Source organism: Panthera leo, chromosome C1 (assembly GCF_018350215.1).
Source record: "Panthera leo isolate Ple1 chromosome C1, P.leo_Ple1_pat1.1, whole genome shotgun sequence".
Taxonomy (NCBI): Eukaryota; Metazoa; Chordata; class Mammalia; order Carnivora; family Felidae; genus Panthera; species Panthera leo.
Window position 1 is genome coordinate 24,181,706 of NC_056686.1, and position 17,113 is coordinate 24,198,818.

General features: G+C 45.0%; 1 protein-coding gene across 3 annotated transcripts in view; it reads left to right on the top strand.

Moving 5' to 3' along the window:
• Positions 1–16,362, top strand: part of KPNA6 (karyopherin subunit alpha 6) — a 66,850-nt gene extending 50,488 nt beyond the window's left edge. For 2 of the 3 annotated variants that reach the window (XM_042953621.1, XM_042953620.1), the window contains exons 2-14: positions 402–535; positions 1,430–1,522; positions 1,926–2,025; positions 2,877–2,971; positions 3,945–4,076; positions 5,260–5,348; positions 6,238–6,337; positions 6,655–6,818; positions 7,005–7,083; positions 8,711–8,836; positions 9,129–9,256; positions 10,291–10,469; positions 11,079–16,362. In XM_042953621.1, coding sequence (XP_042809555.1) covers positions 402–535; positions 1,430–1,522; positions 1,926–2,025; positions 2,877–2,971; positions 3,945–4,076; positions 5,260–5,348; positions 6,238–6,337; positions 6,655–6,818; positions 7,005–7,083; positions 8,711–8,836; positions 9,129–9,256; positions 10,291–10,469; positions 11,079–11,266 — 1,607 coding nt within the window. In that variant the 3' untranslated portion in view covers positions 11,267–16,362. Of the gene's footprint in view, positions 1–401; positions 536–1,429; positions 1,523–1,925; positions 2,026–2,876; positions 2,972–3,944; positions 4,077–5,259; positions 5,349–6,237; positions 6,338–6,654; positions 6,823–7,004; positions 7,084–8,710; positions 8,837–9,128; positions 9,257–10,290; positions 10,470–11,078 lie in introns of those variants that run through there. The other variant, XM_042953622.1, reaches the window with a different exon arrangement.
• Positions 16,363–17,113: the final 751 nt, after the last annotated feature.

The window sequence follows — 17,113 nt, forward strand, 5'->3', positions numbered from 1 at the left end:
AAAATTTTTTTTAATTTGAAAGATAGATGGTGGACGTTAAAGATAACAGTATCTCACTGAATTAGATGTTTTCAAGTTTATTGAGCAAGTCAAGTTTTCTCTGTTGTCATAGAGGGATCATAACTTGTGACCATTTACCATATGGCCTAGCATCGTTCTAATACTTCACAGTAGTATTAACGTATTTAATCCCTCCCACAACTCTCTGAAGTAGGAATAGTTATGTCCATGTTTTAAAGATGAGATGTCAGGTGTTAAGTTATTGAGATTATCAGCCCTCCTCGAGGAGCTTCAGTCCCCCTGAGTAGGGGGGGTTGGGAGGCCGGGTGGAACCGAAGCCCAGTGAAAAGGAAATGCTGTCCTCTTAAGAGCCTTTATATTTGTATCTTCTCTTTTTCTAGAGACCATGGCGAGCCCAGGGAAAGACAATTATCGAATGAAGAGCTATAAGAACAATGCCCTAAACCCTGAGGAAATGAGACGAAGAAGAGAGGAAGAGGGCATTCAGCTCCGGAAGCAGAAACGGGAACAACAAGTAGGTTAACCTGAATATGCTCAAACATACTGTTCAGGGAAATGATCCAGCTGCCATGGTTGGGCTGCTCCTTGCATTTATTCTTCCTTTCCCCTTGGGAAAACAGCTTAGCTCTGGGGCCACTCATCCAGCTTTCTTTATTGTAGAGAAGTGTTGGAAGCTTCGAAGAAAAGAACCAGTCCCTTACTCCTTTTCCACAATTTAGAACAACGTAGACATCATGTATGTCTTCTGTATAACATTCTAGTTCTAGCCCTTTGTTGCCTTCTCTCTTCTTCACCCCTACAGTCAGCATTAGGCCTGGCGCCTTAAGAGGTTCATCAGCTGTTCTGGACTGCCTTACTTCTATGTCTTCAGTCCATTCTCTGGAAGTCTCCCTAGGACTGAGACTGTATGAATGCCTTATCAGCTATGCTCCACCACACACCACCAACCGATTGGTGCCTTGCCCCGGTCTAGATGCTGTCACCTAACCTGCTTGTGCCCACCCTCTTGCTTTACTGTTACTCCTTTCCTTCAAAGCCTTTTATATCCATCACCTTTTATACAAAGGGCACAGAAATCTTTAAATGGTCTCTTAGGGGCACCTGGCTGGCTGGCTCAGTCGGTAGACCATATGACTCTTGATCTCAGAGTCATGAGTTCAAGCCCTGCTTTGGGCATAGAGCTTACTTTAAAAAAAAAAAGAGAATGTTCTATAAAAAACGTCAAACAATTAGATATAAAACAGTCAAGTGCTTAGATATCTTTCCATGTCCATATATTAAGCTTGGCATTGTCTCAACTATCCTAGCATTTCCTTGGCAATTATTGACATAATTTAACATCGGATCATTCTTTGTTTTCTTTATTACAGTGAGTAGTTTTACCACTATATCTTTTCTTTACTTTCAGCTTTTTAAACGGAGAAATGTGGAGCTGATTAATGAAGAAGCCGCCATGTTTGACAGTCTCCTCATGGACTCCTATGTGAGCTCTACCACTGGGGTAAGGCCCTTACATGTGCTTCAGGAAGGCCTGGGAAGTACCAACGTGTACAGAACAGGCAGTTCACATCATCCAGTGGCTTTGGCAACAACCATGCTAAGCTCTTTCTTCCATGGGCCCTTTTGTAGCTGGTTGGCTTAAAGAATCAGTAGGGTTACATCTGTGATGGAGACACCTGAGAAAACATTTTAAGGGAAGCCCTTATTTGCCTCAGAGGTTAGGAATCATTCAAATATCCCAACTTGAAGCAGCCATGAATTAAACAAACACCTTCTCCTGAGCCTGCTGTTATGCCATCCTCTTGCCCTCAACTCTTTAACAAGCAGGATGCCAAGCAGGGGTGCGTGCTCATATCTAGCTCTAGTGTTGGTTTGCCAAGTCTTAAATCTGTCTTATGTTCTAGGAGAGCGTGATCACACGAGAGATGGTGGAGATGCTCTTTTCTGATGATTCTGACCTACAGTTAGCAACCACACAGAAATTCCGGAAACTGCTCTCCAAAGGTACAAATCCTGGTCTTCCCCAGGGAGGCCCTACGTGATTTAACCTTATGTTTCCTTTCACTGACCTCATTTGCTGTTCCCCTTCACTCGTTCTACTCTAGTCATACTGCTTTGGTGTTCCATGGACAAGCCAGGCACATTCTTACCTTTGTTGCCTCTGTTCCCTCTGCCTGATATCCTCTGGTTGCAGATACCTGTGACGACTCCCCACTTGCATGATCATATTCTAGGTTCTCAACAAGCCTCCCCTGATGCCCTGTATAAAAAAGCAGATCCCCTTCACTCTCAGCATTCTTAATCTTACCCTGCCCTACCTCTTTTTTTTTCCCCATTATACTTATTAATATAATAGAAAGTCTCTCCTCGTTAGGACATAAGCTCTGTAAGGGCAGAGACATTTGACTTTGTTCACTGTAGTGTTCTCAGTACCTGGAACTGGCACATAGTTTGTACTCAATAAAGATGTGATGTATGATAGGAAAAATACTTCTTGTCTCAGTAAATGAAGCAGTCCTGCCGAGAAAAGAATGCTCTTCTTAGAAGGGAAATATTTAGACTAGGGTTGCCCATTTCTTGGGCTTTCTTTTCCTTAATTACTTGCTTGCTTAGTTTCAGGAAGCCAAAGGCAAGTACACCTAAATTAGGGATTGGTTTTCTCTTTAGCATCCTAACTAGATCACACAGTTCAAAAATGACCGACTATTGTGAAAACCACCTCACCAAAAAGGAGTTTGGAAATGTTGATAAGGACGGTCAGGACTACCTAGGAAGGATGATAAACCGACCCCAGTGAATGCACCAGCCGAAATCTCTCCTGACTTTTCCTCTCTTTCCTTTCTCCCCTCTTCCAGAGCCTAGTCCTCCAATAGATGAAGTTATCAACACTCCAGGAGTGGTGGATCGGTTTGTAGAGTTTCTGAAGAGGAATGAGAATTGTACATTACAGGTGAGGACTGGTGTAGAGGGGTACCAGATGAAAGCCCCTTTTCCAAGAAATTGTAGTTGAGTGTTTCTATAGACGCATCTCTCAGGAAATAGACAAGTAATATGAGGAACTATTTAAGAGATGCTTCAGAGGTCTTGGCCTCAGATAAGAGAGCCAAAACCTCTTCTCTAAAACAATCTCGAAGGACACCAGAATAGGACAGGCTGATTATTCAGTTATAAATCAAAGGTTCTGGGGTGCCTGGCAGGCTTAGTCGGTAGAGCATGCGACTCTTGATCTCAGCGTTGTTAGTTTACTTAAAATATATATCTACTTTTTTTTTTTTTTAACATTTATTCATCTTTTGAGAGACAGAGAGAGTGCAAGCAGGGGGTGGTCAGAGAGAGAGGGAGACACAGAATCTGAAGTAGGTTCCAGTCTCTGAGCTGTCAGAGCCTGACGTGGAGTTCGAACTCACAGACTACGAGATCATGACCTAAGGCGAAGTCCGGACGCTTAACCGAGTGAGCCACCCAGACACCCCAGTGATCTCGTACCTCTAATTACCTGTGTGACCTGAAGCAAATCATTTAGCTCCTCTGCGTCTCTCTTTTCAAAAATGAGTGATGAGTCGATGCATTAAAACTTAACCGGAAACTCAGCTGAAAGGGACTTTGAGTCACACGTGTCACTCTAATACTGGTTTCAGAAACGAAGAATGTGAATGAAGTTCAGGGAATAAAGCAACTTGCCAAAGGACTCGGGTGCTATGGTAGTGCAGAGCTAGACTTGGGACCATTGAAGCCCAGGTCCATTCTTCCCATTGTGTCACATCACTGCCCATACTGTGTTTTGTCATTTAAAGGAGAAGAGGAAAAGGCTCAAGTTTTAGTGTTTTAGTCAGGGGCAAGAGGCCTACTGCTCTCAACCAGCTGGTAGGCATGGCTGCTCTGTCTGGAATGACCTCTCAGTCATGGCTTAATCTCACTTCCAGTTTGAAGCTGCCTGGGCTCTAACGAACATTGCCTCTGGAACCTCTCAGCAGACCAAGATTGTCATTGAAGCAGGGGCCGTCCCCATTTTTATAGAGCTGCTTAACTCAGACTTTGAGGATGTACAGGAACAGGTAATGCTCAAGTTTGGCTTAATTCTTGATAGTACATGTATCATAATAACAAATACATTTGGTCTTTGTCCCCGGTTCCTAAAAATTCCTAAACACCTTGGAATTTTCTGAGTGATAGGAGTGTCTTTTGTTATTTATAATGGAACACACCCAATGAGATGACTGGGTGGGGTTCCTAGATAGCGTCAAGATGAGGGGGTTGTCATCAGAACCCCCAACTCTTCCATCCCTCCACCCCACCTCCCCAGAGAGCTTCTGGGTTGGTGAATACATTGATGTGGTGCCCTGCAGAGGGCACAGAAGTTCTGCACCACCCTGACCTCTCTCCCCATACCTTGCCCTATGCATCTCTTCCATTTAGCTCTTTCTGAGCTGTGTCCATTACAGTAAGCTAGTAAATGAAAGTAAAGTGTTTTCCTGAGTTCTGTGAATCATTCTAGTGAACTGCTGAAACTGAGGAGGGGATTATGGGAACTTTTGCATTTATAACCAGTTGGTTAGTAGTATTATGACACCCAGGAATTGCGACTAGTGTTTAAAGTGGGGGTAGTATTGTGGGCCCGAGCCCTTAACCTGTGGGGTCTGCGCTAACTCTAAGCTTAATGTCAGAATTGAATTGGATTGTTGGACACAAAAATGGTGTGGGAGAATTGATTGCTGGTGTAGGGGAAAAAACATAACATTTGGCATCAGAGGTAGGTAGTATTGGAAAAAAGACACCACGGTACCCATTTCTCACTATCTACGCATCGTAGAGATAAAGACACAACTTGCATTTCTTCACTGGACTTTATTGATTGGATAGAAAATGGAAAGTGGTACCAAGATTTTTTCCTTCGTTACTACATATGGAGTAGATCCTATCAGGCTGCAAAAATGCAACTTTCCAATCGCTTTCTCTTTTTCTGGAGAGTGGGCATAGGGAGGTCTTGGTTTGGCTTCTTAGGCTGCAGTAAGATGTCAGCCTATCTTTCCCACTAAGCCAAGAACTCCCAGAGGAAAGGCCGTCATAGAACAAGTGCTCAATAAGGATGTCAACAAGGAGGGTACCTGATCCTGTTCAGGATGTCTTGGACCTTGATACGGTTTTTGTCCTAGTTACTGATGGGTACTCACTCTGGTGTAAAATATTGACAGGAGCCACTAGAGTCTGTGAGTGACAGTTCCACCGTCCCCTTTTCAGGCAGTCTGGGCACTGGGAAACATAGCTGGAGACAGCTCCGTTTGCCGAGATTACGTCTTGAACTGTTCCATCCTTAATCCTTTGTTAACGTGAGTAATTATGATCATCTGCAGCTGGGGCATCTATAAGGCAGACACATGGCAGATCTTTTCGGGGCAGCTTACATTAAGATGTTAGTAAATGCAAAAACACTAAAAGTATGCTCATTGCCAAGGTAAAAGATCGGTATCTTTTGAGAGTAAGAAGATTGTGCCACTGGTCTTTGCTGAGTACAGTCTTCTGTTTCCTGACTGTATGGCACTATAGATTCTAGTGTTGGTCATACCTACCTCATCATTGAGCCAGAAGAGAGAGGCAAGACTAGCCCATCTGGAAAAATCCAACCTTCTCTAAAGAATGCATTGATTTATCATTTTATGCATAGGTACATTGGAGAGCTCTGTTGTAAAGCACAGATCAAAGACCCCATGAAGGAGCATAGGAGTCCTTCTCCCGTCCGTCCCTCCCATACCCTCAAATAGAACTTCATCTAAACCAAAACAGATAGATAAACTGTTCTTCCGAGACCACAGCCCCGTAGACTACCACCATAACTCTTTCTTGGGCCCTTCACAGACCTTTAGCTTTTATTTCCAAGGAGAAATAAAAGTATTCCTTGTTTAGATCTCGTGGCCACGGTTAGAGGCACAGTATGTCCTACCTTAAAAGGTTTTCAGACCTACTCAAATTCCAGCCCTTTGTCCTTATTAGCTGTGGTCTTAGCTAGCCACAGCTGGTCCTAATTCTCTGTGAAGATGTAGGTCAGGCCTCCTGGTCCAGACAAGCACAGTTAACTTAGGTCTCTGGGTTGGAAGACAAGGTGAGGCTGCAAAAATCTTAAGGGTCTGATTGGACTTGCTCCTGGGGTTCATAGGTGACAGCCCTGTGCCAAGGGCATCATTGCTCAGGATCTGTCTTAAGACTTTGCTGTTTCCTTAGACTCCTTACGAAGTCCACAAGACTGACAATGACACGGAATGCAGTATGGGCCCTGTCAAACCTCTGCCGAGGAAAGAACCCACCCCCCGAGTTTGCAAAGGTAAGAGAGCTTACCAGTTCCTGAGTGAAAGCAGTTTCCTTCATATGTAGGAATTTTGATATGGGAGTTTTCAAGTCTTTGGGTTACCCCTTAGAGTCTCAGTCCCTGGGAAACTAGAAGAGGCAATTGTCAGTGAAGTAGGTGATCTCATGTATCTTGGACAGCAAAGTCAAAAAGGTAGTTCTGATGGTATAATGTAGGAGAAATCTCTAGGGCTTAGAATTACTTGTAGAGGAAGGGACAGCAATGTTAGGGTTAGTGGTAGAGCTGACGTAGCCCTGTCCCTCCATGAGTCTCTCTCACTCTGCTTCCAACAGGTCTCCCCTTGTTTGCCTGTGCTGTCTCGCCTACTCTTCAGCAGTGACTCAGACTTGCTGGCAGATGCTTGCTGGGCCCTTTCTTATCTGTCCGATGGCCCCAATGAAAAGATCCAGGCGGTCATAGACTCTGGAGTCTGCCGAAGATTGGTAGAGCTTCTAATGTGAGTGGTCTGATTAGAAAGTACAGATTCCCTAAGTTTCTCCCAGGCTCTAACTAAAGAACTGCAATAAGCATTCTGCTGCTTTCTGCAAAGATCTAGAGCCATGAGAGTGCTGCCAGCCTTGGTGGTCGGCAGGCTGGTAACTGTGTGCTGGCCCTCTACTGATCGGTTCTCCCTTCTCTGTAGGCACAATGATTACAAAGTGGCCTCTCCTGCCCTGAGAGCAGTTGGTAACATCGTCACTGGAGATGACATCCAAACCCAGGTAAGGAGGAAGAGAGCTGTTTATAGACAAAATCCTTCCCTGATGTTGTGTGTGGGGGGGGGGGGTAGAGTGGGCAGTGTGGTAAGGAGAGAAAGCATGGGCTTGAGTAAAAAATTCCAACTTTGACACTTCCTGTATGATTGTGGGCAACTTAGTTGCCTTCATTTCTTCTACAAGTTGGAAGCAAATCATCTTCCACTGGGAGCTTTTGAAGGAAAACTGAGTGGAATAAACTGCCTTACTACCTGAGACGTTATAGGGTAATTCTCAAGTTTTGGAGTCCTGGTCCCCATGAGACACTAAAAGCTGCAGAACCTTATCCCTACTTCCTATACCTTTAGAATCCCATCTCATGTTAATAATACTTCCAGTGAGGGCACAGTAGGAACAGTCCTTTGTTCAAAGGCTAGAGATCAGAGTATTGTTTAAGTCTTGAGTTGGCATAATTTGGTAGGATTCTTGACAAATTCTTGAGTGATCTCACTCAAACCCACACTCACTACCTAGGTCATTCTTGTGTGTGTGTATGTGTGCACGTGCGCGAGCGTGTGCATGTATGTGCGAACATTCATAACATAAATTGTACTGCTTTTACCATTAAGTGTACAGTTTAGTGGCAGAAAGTCCATTCACCTTGTTATCTGTCAACACCATCCATCCCCACAACTTTCCATCATTCCAAACTGGTTTTCTGTACCCATTTAATAATAACTCCCCATCCTCCCCCCCTCCCCCCCTTCCTCAGCCCCTGGTAACCATCATAACACTTTTTATCTCTTAGGAGTCGATTGCTCTAGGTACCTTATATAAATGGAACTATATATAGTTGTCCTTTTGTGTCTACTTATTTCACTTAGCATAATGTCTTCCAGGTTCATCTGTATGTAGCATGTGTCATGCCTTCATTCCTTTTTAAGGCTGAATAGTAAGCAGTCCATTGTATGCATATATCCCATTTTGTTTATCCATTTGTCTGTTGATAGATTCCTGGGTCGTTTTTACCTTTTGGCTATTATGAATAATGCTATGTTGAACAATGTGTACAAAAGTATCTGAGTCCCTGCTTTCAGTTCTTCTAGGTACTACCCAGAAGTGGCATTACGGGATCATATGCTAATTTTATGTTTAAGATTTTGAGGGACCACCATACCATTTTGCACACTAGCTGTACCATTTTATACCTCCAATAGCTATATACTAGGTTCCAATTTCTCCACAACCTTACCAACACTTGTATTGTCTGGGTTTTTTTTATAACAGCCATCTTGATAAGTGTGAAATGGTATCTTATTGCAGTTTTGATTTGCATTTCCCTAATGATTAGCGATGTTTGGTATCTTTTCATATGCTTATTGGCCATCTGTATTTCTTTAGAGAAATGTCTGTTCAAGCCCTTTGACCATTTTTTAATTGGGTTCTTCAGTTTTTTTGTGTTTAGTTGTTAAGAGTTCTTTATACATTATGGATATTAATCCTTATCAGATATGATTTGCGTATATTTTCTCCTATTCTGTGACTTACCTGTTCACTCTGTTGATGGTATCTTTTGATGCACAAAAGTTTTTAATTTTGATTAAGTCCAGTTTACCTAATTTTTCTTTTATTGCCTGTGCTTTTGGTGTTCTAGGTCATTCTTAACTGTTCAGCCCTCCCTTGCCTCCTCCACTTGCTGAGCAGCCCCAAGGAGTCAATCCGGAAGGAAGCTTGCTGGACCATTTCAAATATCACTGCTGGCAACAGGGCTCAAATACAGGTACAAGCAGTGGAGGGGAGGGCAGGAGCAGATGGGAAGGCATGGGAACTTGAGCAGTTGTGGGTTATTTGCTTCCAGAAGAAAGAATTTGTTTCCCTTTAGAAATTGGAGCCAATATGTGCTATTAAAGATTCTTTCTAAGAAGCCAGGTTCCTCTGTAGCTTCTCTACGGGGAGAACAGAGGATTCCCAGGAAGAGGAAGATGTCTGAATCATAACTGATTTTGTAGGCTAGATTTGCTTACTCTTTTTGAAGTGACTTTCTCTCTACCATGCTCCCCATCTTCTCTCAGGCTGTCATAGATGCAAATATCTTCCCTGTGTTGATCGAAATCCTTCAGAAAGCAGAGTTCCGTACAAGGAAAGAGGCAGCCTGGGCCATCACCAATGCCACATCAGGAGGAACCCCTGAGCAGATCAGGTATCACATTCATTTTTCATTGTCTTGAGTGGTATGTATACTGTCCTTCTTGGTTCATGGTCTGCAGTGACTGCTAAACTGCCTTTTCTGGAATAGATATGCCCTAGATCTAAACCAGCAGCTGGTTTAACTGGTAAGATGCTAGATTGGTACTGAAATTTGGAATAGATTGCTCTAAAGCATGAACTTCTTTTCCTTCCTAGAGAATAGAGACCTATAACACAGACATCCATTTCTCCTCTACTTCTTTCTCCAGAGAAATTTAAATCCATGTAATTCCCAATTATCCATATAAATGAAAGAGAACCAAACTGTGGCTCATTCACGACAGCTTCTTTGGGAAATCACTTTTGGGGGTGACACTTGGGAGAAACAAACAGAAAGCCACTGTATGTGTGTGCATTCTTTGATTCTGGTTTCCGTTATCAACATGAGTAGGGGTGATGGGAACTGGACAAGTGTTTTGTCCTCAGATTGTGGCCCAGGAAGAGAAGTAGGAATAGATTCAACATATTTAAAGCCTTAGGAGAAAGGGGATAGCCGTTGGTTAAGCTTTGAAGGACACAGGGTTGCAAAAGCCCTTTGGGACAGGAAAAGCATAAGTAAAGGCACAAGAATCAGAAACTTGGAGATGTTTACACATTTGGAAGGTAGGGTCCTTGGAAGAGAATGATGGGAGGTGATGGGAGATGATGGGTAGGAACCTGATTGTAGAGGGTCTGTTTTGTCATGCCTGTAGAGCTTGGACTGAAAATTTTAAGCAGGGAAGCAATGTGTTCAGAGTGGTAACATTACACTAAGGGGACATTAGAGATGAGAGGAATCTATGACAGCCTTCCCCATGGAAATGAACTAGACTTGGAGCATTGGGAGGATGGAGAGACTGAGATAAAGGATAGGTGGTTGTGAAGGCTCAGCAAGAGGGGGTTGCTCAGAGACCTGATGTGTGAGGGAGACCCACAGGCCCCACAGCACCTGCCTAGCACCTCCCTTGCGCTTTGTTAATTTAGAACTTGCCCGGTCTCTGCCCTTAGGTACCTGGTCTCACTGGGCTGCATCAAACCCCTGTGTGACTTGCTGACTGTGATGGATTCGAAGATTGTGCAGGTGGCCCTCAATGGGCTGGAGAACATCCTTCGGCTTGGAGAGCAAGAGGGCAAGCGCAGTGGCTCAGGGGTCAACCCCTACTGTGGCCTCATCGAGGAAGCCTATGGTATGTGCCCTCTCCCCAGCCTCACCTCTGCCTTCAGTAGAGAAGTTCTAGGTCATGACCCAGGGACTGTGAGCCCCCAAAGTAGTATACATGTGAGGCTGTGGGATTTGGGGGGTCATCATTGAATGCAAAGTTCTATCCCATCATATCCTTCTCCCTCTGAGGAGCAGTAGATCAGTTCTGTTTTTTGATAGGTTCTGTCTAGTAAGGAGGTATGGCACAGATGCAAAAATACAGCTCTAGAATTGATGAGAGAATCAGGCACTGGAAGGTATGCTTCCAGCTGAGTGTCTAGCAAGTCCCAGTAAGAGTGCTCATCTTACGACTTTAGAGAGACTAATGATTTACCCAGGCCACACAGGTAGTTAAAAGCAGAATCAGGACTAGAACTTCTGGCTTATAGCTGACATTTTGGGTTTTTTCCTTTGGGGTTATGTAGTTTTAGGAAAAGGTCTTAATTCTCTTCTTTCAGGTCAAAGAGAGATCTGATCATATTACTTGGTAAACATTAACATACCACAAGGAAGGAAAAACGGATAAATATTTCATGGCCCCGTGGAAAAGCAATCACAGTTCACTCTTGTCCCTCCTTCCTTTTTGCCACCATAGGCTTGGATAAAATTGAGTTTCTCCAGAGCCATGAGAACCAGGAGATCTACCAGAAGGCCTTCGACCTCATTGAGCACTACTTTGGTGTAGAAGATGATGACAGCAGCCTGGCCCCCCAGGTGGATGAGACACAACAGCAGTTCATCTTCCAGCAGCCTGAGGCCCCCATGGAGGGCTTCCAGCTATAATGTCTGCCTCCGGGGAGGGGAGGGGATGGGAAGCACCACCAACCAGCGGAAAAGCAGCCCTCTGGTGGGCGGGAAACCAGCCCCCCCATCATCAGCCACCATACACCTCTGCTGCCCTGGAAACTGTGCTCTTGACCTGCTCCGCCCCCTTCCCTGGAGGGAGCACCCTCTGGACAGACAGAACCATCTGAGGCTCACATTTGGGTTTTGTGACAAGAAGGGGACGTGTTGGGTTTTCTTCCTTACACTATATTTTGGCTGCACATATGTCTTTAACCCAGGAGCCCCAGGGGTAGACAAAGGAGGACTGAGGTAATCAATTTTGCACCTTTTTTTAATTTTATTTTTTCTTTAGTGGTGACTTCCTTCCCTTTTATCTTCCTTCATCCTTCCCAGTTCTCTGCCCTGATCTGTGTAACTCTTATCTTGGGTACTTGAGCAGATGGAATGTTCCAGAGGTGGGGGGTGGGAGGGGAGGGGAGAAATCCAAAACAAAGTGTTCTTGCTCTGACAGAATATTAATCTTGTATGCTTGGATTGAGTTATTTAATTTTTTTTTTCTTTTGCACATTTTTCTTGTATTAAGATTGCTCTTTCCAAGAGCCATGAGTTCCTGGTTTTAGGAATCCCAGCTGCCAGCATGGTCTGGGACTAGAGGCTGAGGGGGAGGTCACCATGAGACAAAGGCCCCTTCCTCCCTCTAACCCCTTTCCAGACCTCTTTAGTTTGGGAGATCTCCTTCCCTCTCCAGGGGCAAGTACACCAGTGGGAGGGGAGGGGAGGAGCACAGGCCTTCAGATGGGGCTTCCCATGTGTCGCTACTGATCCCATGTTTCCTACCCACCTTCCTATGGTGCGACCCAACTTCATTTGTTTACTTGAAAAATTCCCCTCGGAGTTGAATGAACCTCTGAGGTAGCTGTATTTTCTCCTAAGCACGAGACAGGGGGCTGTGGGCCTTCCTCTCTCCTGAGGAGAAAGTCCTTGCTCTGGTGACCCATAATTTGCAGAGGAGGCTGGAGTGAGAGCGTCATGTATTGGGATAGCCAGGGATCCCTGCCTTTGGCCTTTCTTCTTCCTCTTCCTCTTCCTCTTCCTCTTCCTCTTCCTCTTCCTCTTCCTCTTCCATAGTTGGATCATGTATATTTTACTTCCAAAGGAGAGAATGTCAAAAAGTTCTGTATTTTTTTATATTCTATATATTAGGTAGGTCAATCTTAATTGGTCTCAAGAGGAAGAACTGTCTGTAATTTCTAGAAGTAGGATACTGTGAGGAAGACCAAAAAGAGATGGGGAAGCTCCTTTGCTCAGGGAGCCTGAGCTTGGTCCTTTTCCTCTCTGTTTAGGTTCTGGGCCACCAACCTGGGACCAACCCTTAGCGCTGGAACCTTTCCATAGCAGGTCAGCCTGGTCTGATTGTCCCAGTACCTGAAGGGAGCAAGGATGGCCCCAGGGCCCAGTGAAGTCTACCACTCTAGTCCTTACTGCTAAGCGTCCTGCTTATATTAGGAAACCCAAAAAGCAGTCTGCCTCCTCAGATTCAGTCTCAAAGGCCCTGTCCACATAAGTTATCACACATGGCTGCTTCTCCAGTTATCACAGAACTTAGCAGCCTCCGGACTTTTGTGAGAGTCACTGGTATCTTTCCTGTTTGGGAATTCTTGGACCTGGTTTGGGTCTTGCCCTTCCTGGTGACAGTTATAATCCTAATGCCTTTTCTCTTTGAGGAAAGCTAGAGTGATGCTTCAGTGGCTTGCCTGTGCTTTGGTGGATTACAGGATAGTAGAGCCCAGTTGTTGGGGAAAAGGATGGAGAAAGCTGCTGGCTAAGTGTAGACCAGCTGCGGAGCTGTGGGCACAGTCGGGTCCCTGCACCGAGCTGTAGTTCCCCTTCCCCAGAGACTGTGCCACTCTTGCTCCCGTTCCCACATATCCCCCCCGGCTCAGGTTAAACCTATACCCTTCTGCTTACAGATCTAAAGTTTAGGTGCTCACTGTCGGCCATTGGTCTTGAATTTGCCCTCTCCTTCTAGTGTTGAGATCCAACTCCAGAACCATTTTCTAAGGAAGGTGGTTTGGGGCTTGTGGTTGTCACTAAAAAGTCACACCAATGCTGTTACACTTTAGTGAGTCAGATGCTATTCTTCAGCTTAAGAATGACAACTACCAACCCACAAGTAGGCAAGGGGCAGGACCCTTGTCACTTAGCCAGCTGACTCCATCATGAAACTATTCTCCTACAGTTCAAAGAAAAGCCACCCGCCCCCCGCGCGCGCCCCCCATCCTTATCCAAAGGGCAAAGCACTTTAGTAGGACCTATTTTATACATCTCAAGCAATAGTTGAGTCCCTGACATTGGGGCCAGATTTTTCTTGTGAGACATACACATCCTGCTTTTCCCAACTGCGCCTCTAAAATCTTACACTTCAGATCTGGGACCTGTACCAGATGGAAGATTCTCTTTTGATCTTCTGGCTGCTGCTTAAAGCCAGTTTTCTCCAAGGACTTCAAAGGTGAAGTCTCCCAGGGCACAACATGAGGACAGATTTCTCATCAGATAAAGTGGCCTCTAGGAGCTTTCCTTTGTTGGTGTCTTCCTCAGACCATATTTTCCCATTATTTCCCTCTAACCTACCCTTTCAGCCAGCAGGTAAGATTCTTCCAGCCCACAGGGGCAGTAATACCACCTTCTCTGTCTCCTCCTCTCCTTTGGCCCTCTTGGGAAGCAAAACATTATTTCTGTGGCCCAGCCTTGACAGCCACTCTTTGTGGGCAGCCCCCACTTGGACTCTAGACCCTGGCCTTGGTGAAGTCGAAGGCCGCTTTTTGGTGGATTTCTGAATGGATGTTGTAGGGATGAAGGGGCTCCCCAGCCTGTCGTAGGGAATAGCCTGAAAAGACCTGTTTTTAGAATCTCCCTATGTTGGCACATGGCTGGTCTATCCATTTTAAGATCTCTGGTGGAGGTGGAGGTATCTAGGTGTGGATTAGAGGACAAGGAGCCGCCTTCTTAGCTCAAGTGTTCTAGTACTGTTTGGAACAGTGCCAGCTTTTCTTTATTGCCAGCCCCTCTGGTTATCCAACCCCCTACATCTTCTCTAGTACTAATAAAGTCTCTAGTCTCAGAAACCTGCCTTCAGTTTTGAGCTATCCCCAGTGACTGACTGCCTCACCTTGGTGTTGGCTACAGCCTTCCGGTAGAACCACATGGGTTCCACTTTCAGCTGGCCAGCCTAGTTACTTGGGGCACTGTGTACAAATGACCCTTCGGAGGAGCAAGCATTGATGACCTCAGCTTTCAGGAACCCTTGCTGTCCGCTCCCCCCCCACACACACCCCTTACCTAGAACCCTTAGACCTACTCCTACTCTTTGCCCTGGAAGCCACTTTCCCGGAGCCCTGTTTTTTGGAGCTAAACTGCACAGATTATAGCTGCTACTGTACTTGGTCAAGGAAGAGCAAAAGAAGGCTCTCAGGCACACTCTATTTCTCTCAAGCCACACCAGTTTAAAATGAAAACCGTCTTAGCAGAATGAACTGCTGGATTTCCATTTTCTCATGTCTACTACCTGCCTTTCCTCTACATCCTAGAGTTACCCATTCTAGCAGACTAGAAGGGAAGGAGATGAACACCTAACAGTACTTACTCCTCTTCCCACAGTGTCCTTTGGAGGCCTCAGCTCATTTGTTCTGGCCACATCTCCTCCCTGAGACTCATTCAGCTTGGTATCCATCATCTCTGACTCCTCAGTAGATTCATCTTGTGAGCTGAGATTCTGGAGTTTGAGTTGAAGGCAGGGAGCTGTAAGGAGAACAGGCTGGCTGGAGGCCTCAGGACTGTGTGTGCCTCCCTGGAAGAGGCAAGGGTGCAAGGCTCAGTGTGCTGAACCATAGGAAGTGTTCATAACCAGCAGCAACATCTTCCAGGTAGGACTATCCTAGAAGTGAGTGCGTGAGACTTGAGAATTTGCTCAGAGTAGGTTTCTTCCACAGCCGTTTAGGATTTCACATTGTAGACCAATCTTGTCCAGTATTTTTTCTGTTTTAACTTTTGAATTCTTTTGTTAAGCCAGCAAGCTGACAATTTGGCCCTGCGGGGATCCATGTGGTAGACACTAGCTGCTCTTTGGCCAAGGCCTTCATAAATGATTCAGTCATCCCACTGTCTACCCCCTAGCCCCACCCCCACACTAAGACCATGATAAGGGAAGAATTTGAAGTCCATACCAATCAAGTCTGTGAATTAAAGCTGTTATTTTTCCTCTGAGATGGCATTTTGCATCAGGCCTGGGGTATGTGTAGAACCAAAACTAGGTGTGGGAGTCAGCATTAACTTTTGGGTTGGGCCCAGAGCATCCAGGAAAAGGTTTGTGTAGTGTGTTACAGAGGTCTCCAGTGGGTCTGGGCCTACTGTGCTACTTCTGGGCCAGCCTGACTGCTGATGTTCACATTAGCACATACCTGAACGGCCAGACTTGCTCCCCTGTGTAGGTTAGATTTTCAGCCCTTGGGTTTGGGGAGAGAGAACTCTGCCATGCCTTGGGGGCAGTGAAGGAAGTCAAAGCTCAGATCCAGAGACTGGCTGGGAACCTCCGACTCAGGATGTCTTTAATGAGTCCACCTCTACAAGAACTCTCAGGCCCTGGAGCTAGGTACTGTCTCTTTCAGCCAGCTTCTGTGGGAACTGTCTGACTGAACCACTGAAGAAGCATGGGGGGTGGGAAGGCGGTATGAGGTCCCAGCCACCCAAGACAGACTGGATGTCCTTCAAAAACAGCTTGGGTTCCCAGCTAAAGACCCTAGGAAGCTGAATCAAAACTTTTTCCTCACTGGTTTATTCTTTCCAAATTCATTTGCTTTTAGTTTTCCAAAAACTATAAACTCTGGCTGTTTTCCATGTTCTCAGGGCCCCTGGGTAGACAGACAAAGCTTGATGATTTCAGAGCAGACATAGGCCAAGAAGCCGTGGCATTGAGTGTGCTGAGTCCAGACAAATGATATTTATATACACATCCAAATTTGAAGAGAAAATGTATTTCTTTAGGTTTCAAACACTGTACTAGATATAAAGCAAAAATAAAAACCTGTTGCAAAGTTCTAAATTGTCTTCTTTGGAATGATCCTAAACTAGAGTTTTGGGAAGTGAATGAGGAAAGGGTGTTTAAACTTAGGGCCTAACAATGGAATTAGGATTGCAGCAGCTTACTCCTGCTACAAAGAATTTTTTTAAATCCGCTTTATTGAGATATAATTGGCATACAGTAAATGGTACATATTTAAAATGTACAACTTGATAAGTTTTGACATATGCACCCATGAAACCATCACAATCAAGACAGTGAACATATCCCATCACTTCCAGAATTCTCCACAAGCTCCTGTGGAATTCCTCCCCACCCAACCCCCAGCAACCACTGCTGTGTGTTCTGTCACAATACTTTAGTTTGCATTTTCTAGAGTTTATAGGATTTTGACATTTTATCAGCCCCACTCCTAGCCCTTTGAGCCCTACTCACATTTAGATCAATTCCAGGACAGAGATTACAAACAAACAGCCAAAAAGCTGATTCAACCCAAAAGGAGGATTTTGGCTTAATGTTTATTTTGAGGGAGAGGGAGGGAAAGAATCCCAAGCAGGCTCCACACTGTCAGCACAGAGCCCGACGCGGGGCTCAATCCCATGAACCGTGAGATTATGACCTGAGCCAAGATCAAAGAGATGCTTAACCGACTGAGCCATCCAGGGGCCCCCCTTGCTAACATTTTTTTTTTTTTTTAAAGATCTATCTTGAAAAATAAGCTGGCACTACTAGGTCTGAGTTTCTGCTTGAAAACAATCTGCAAGAGC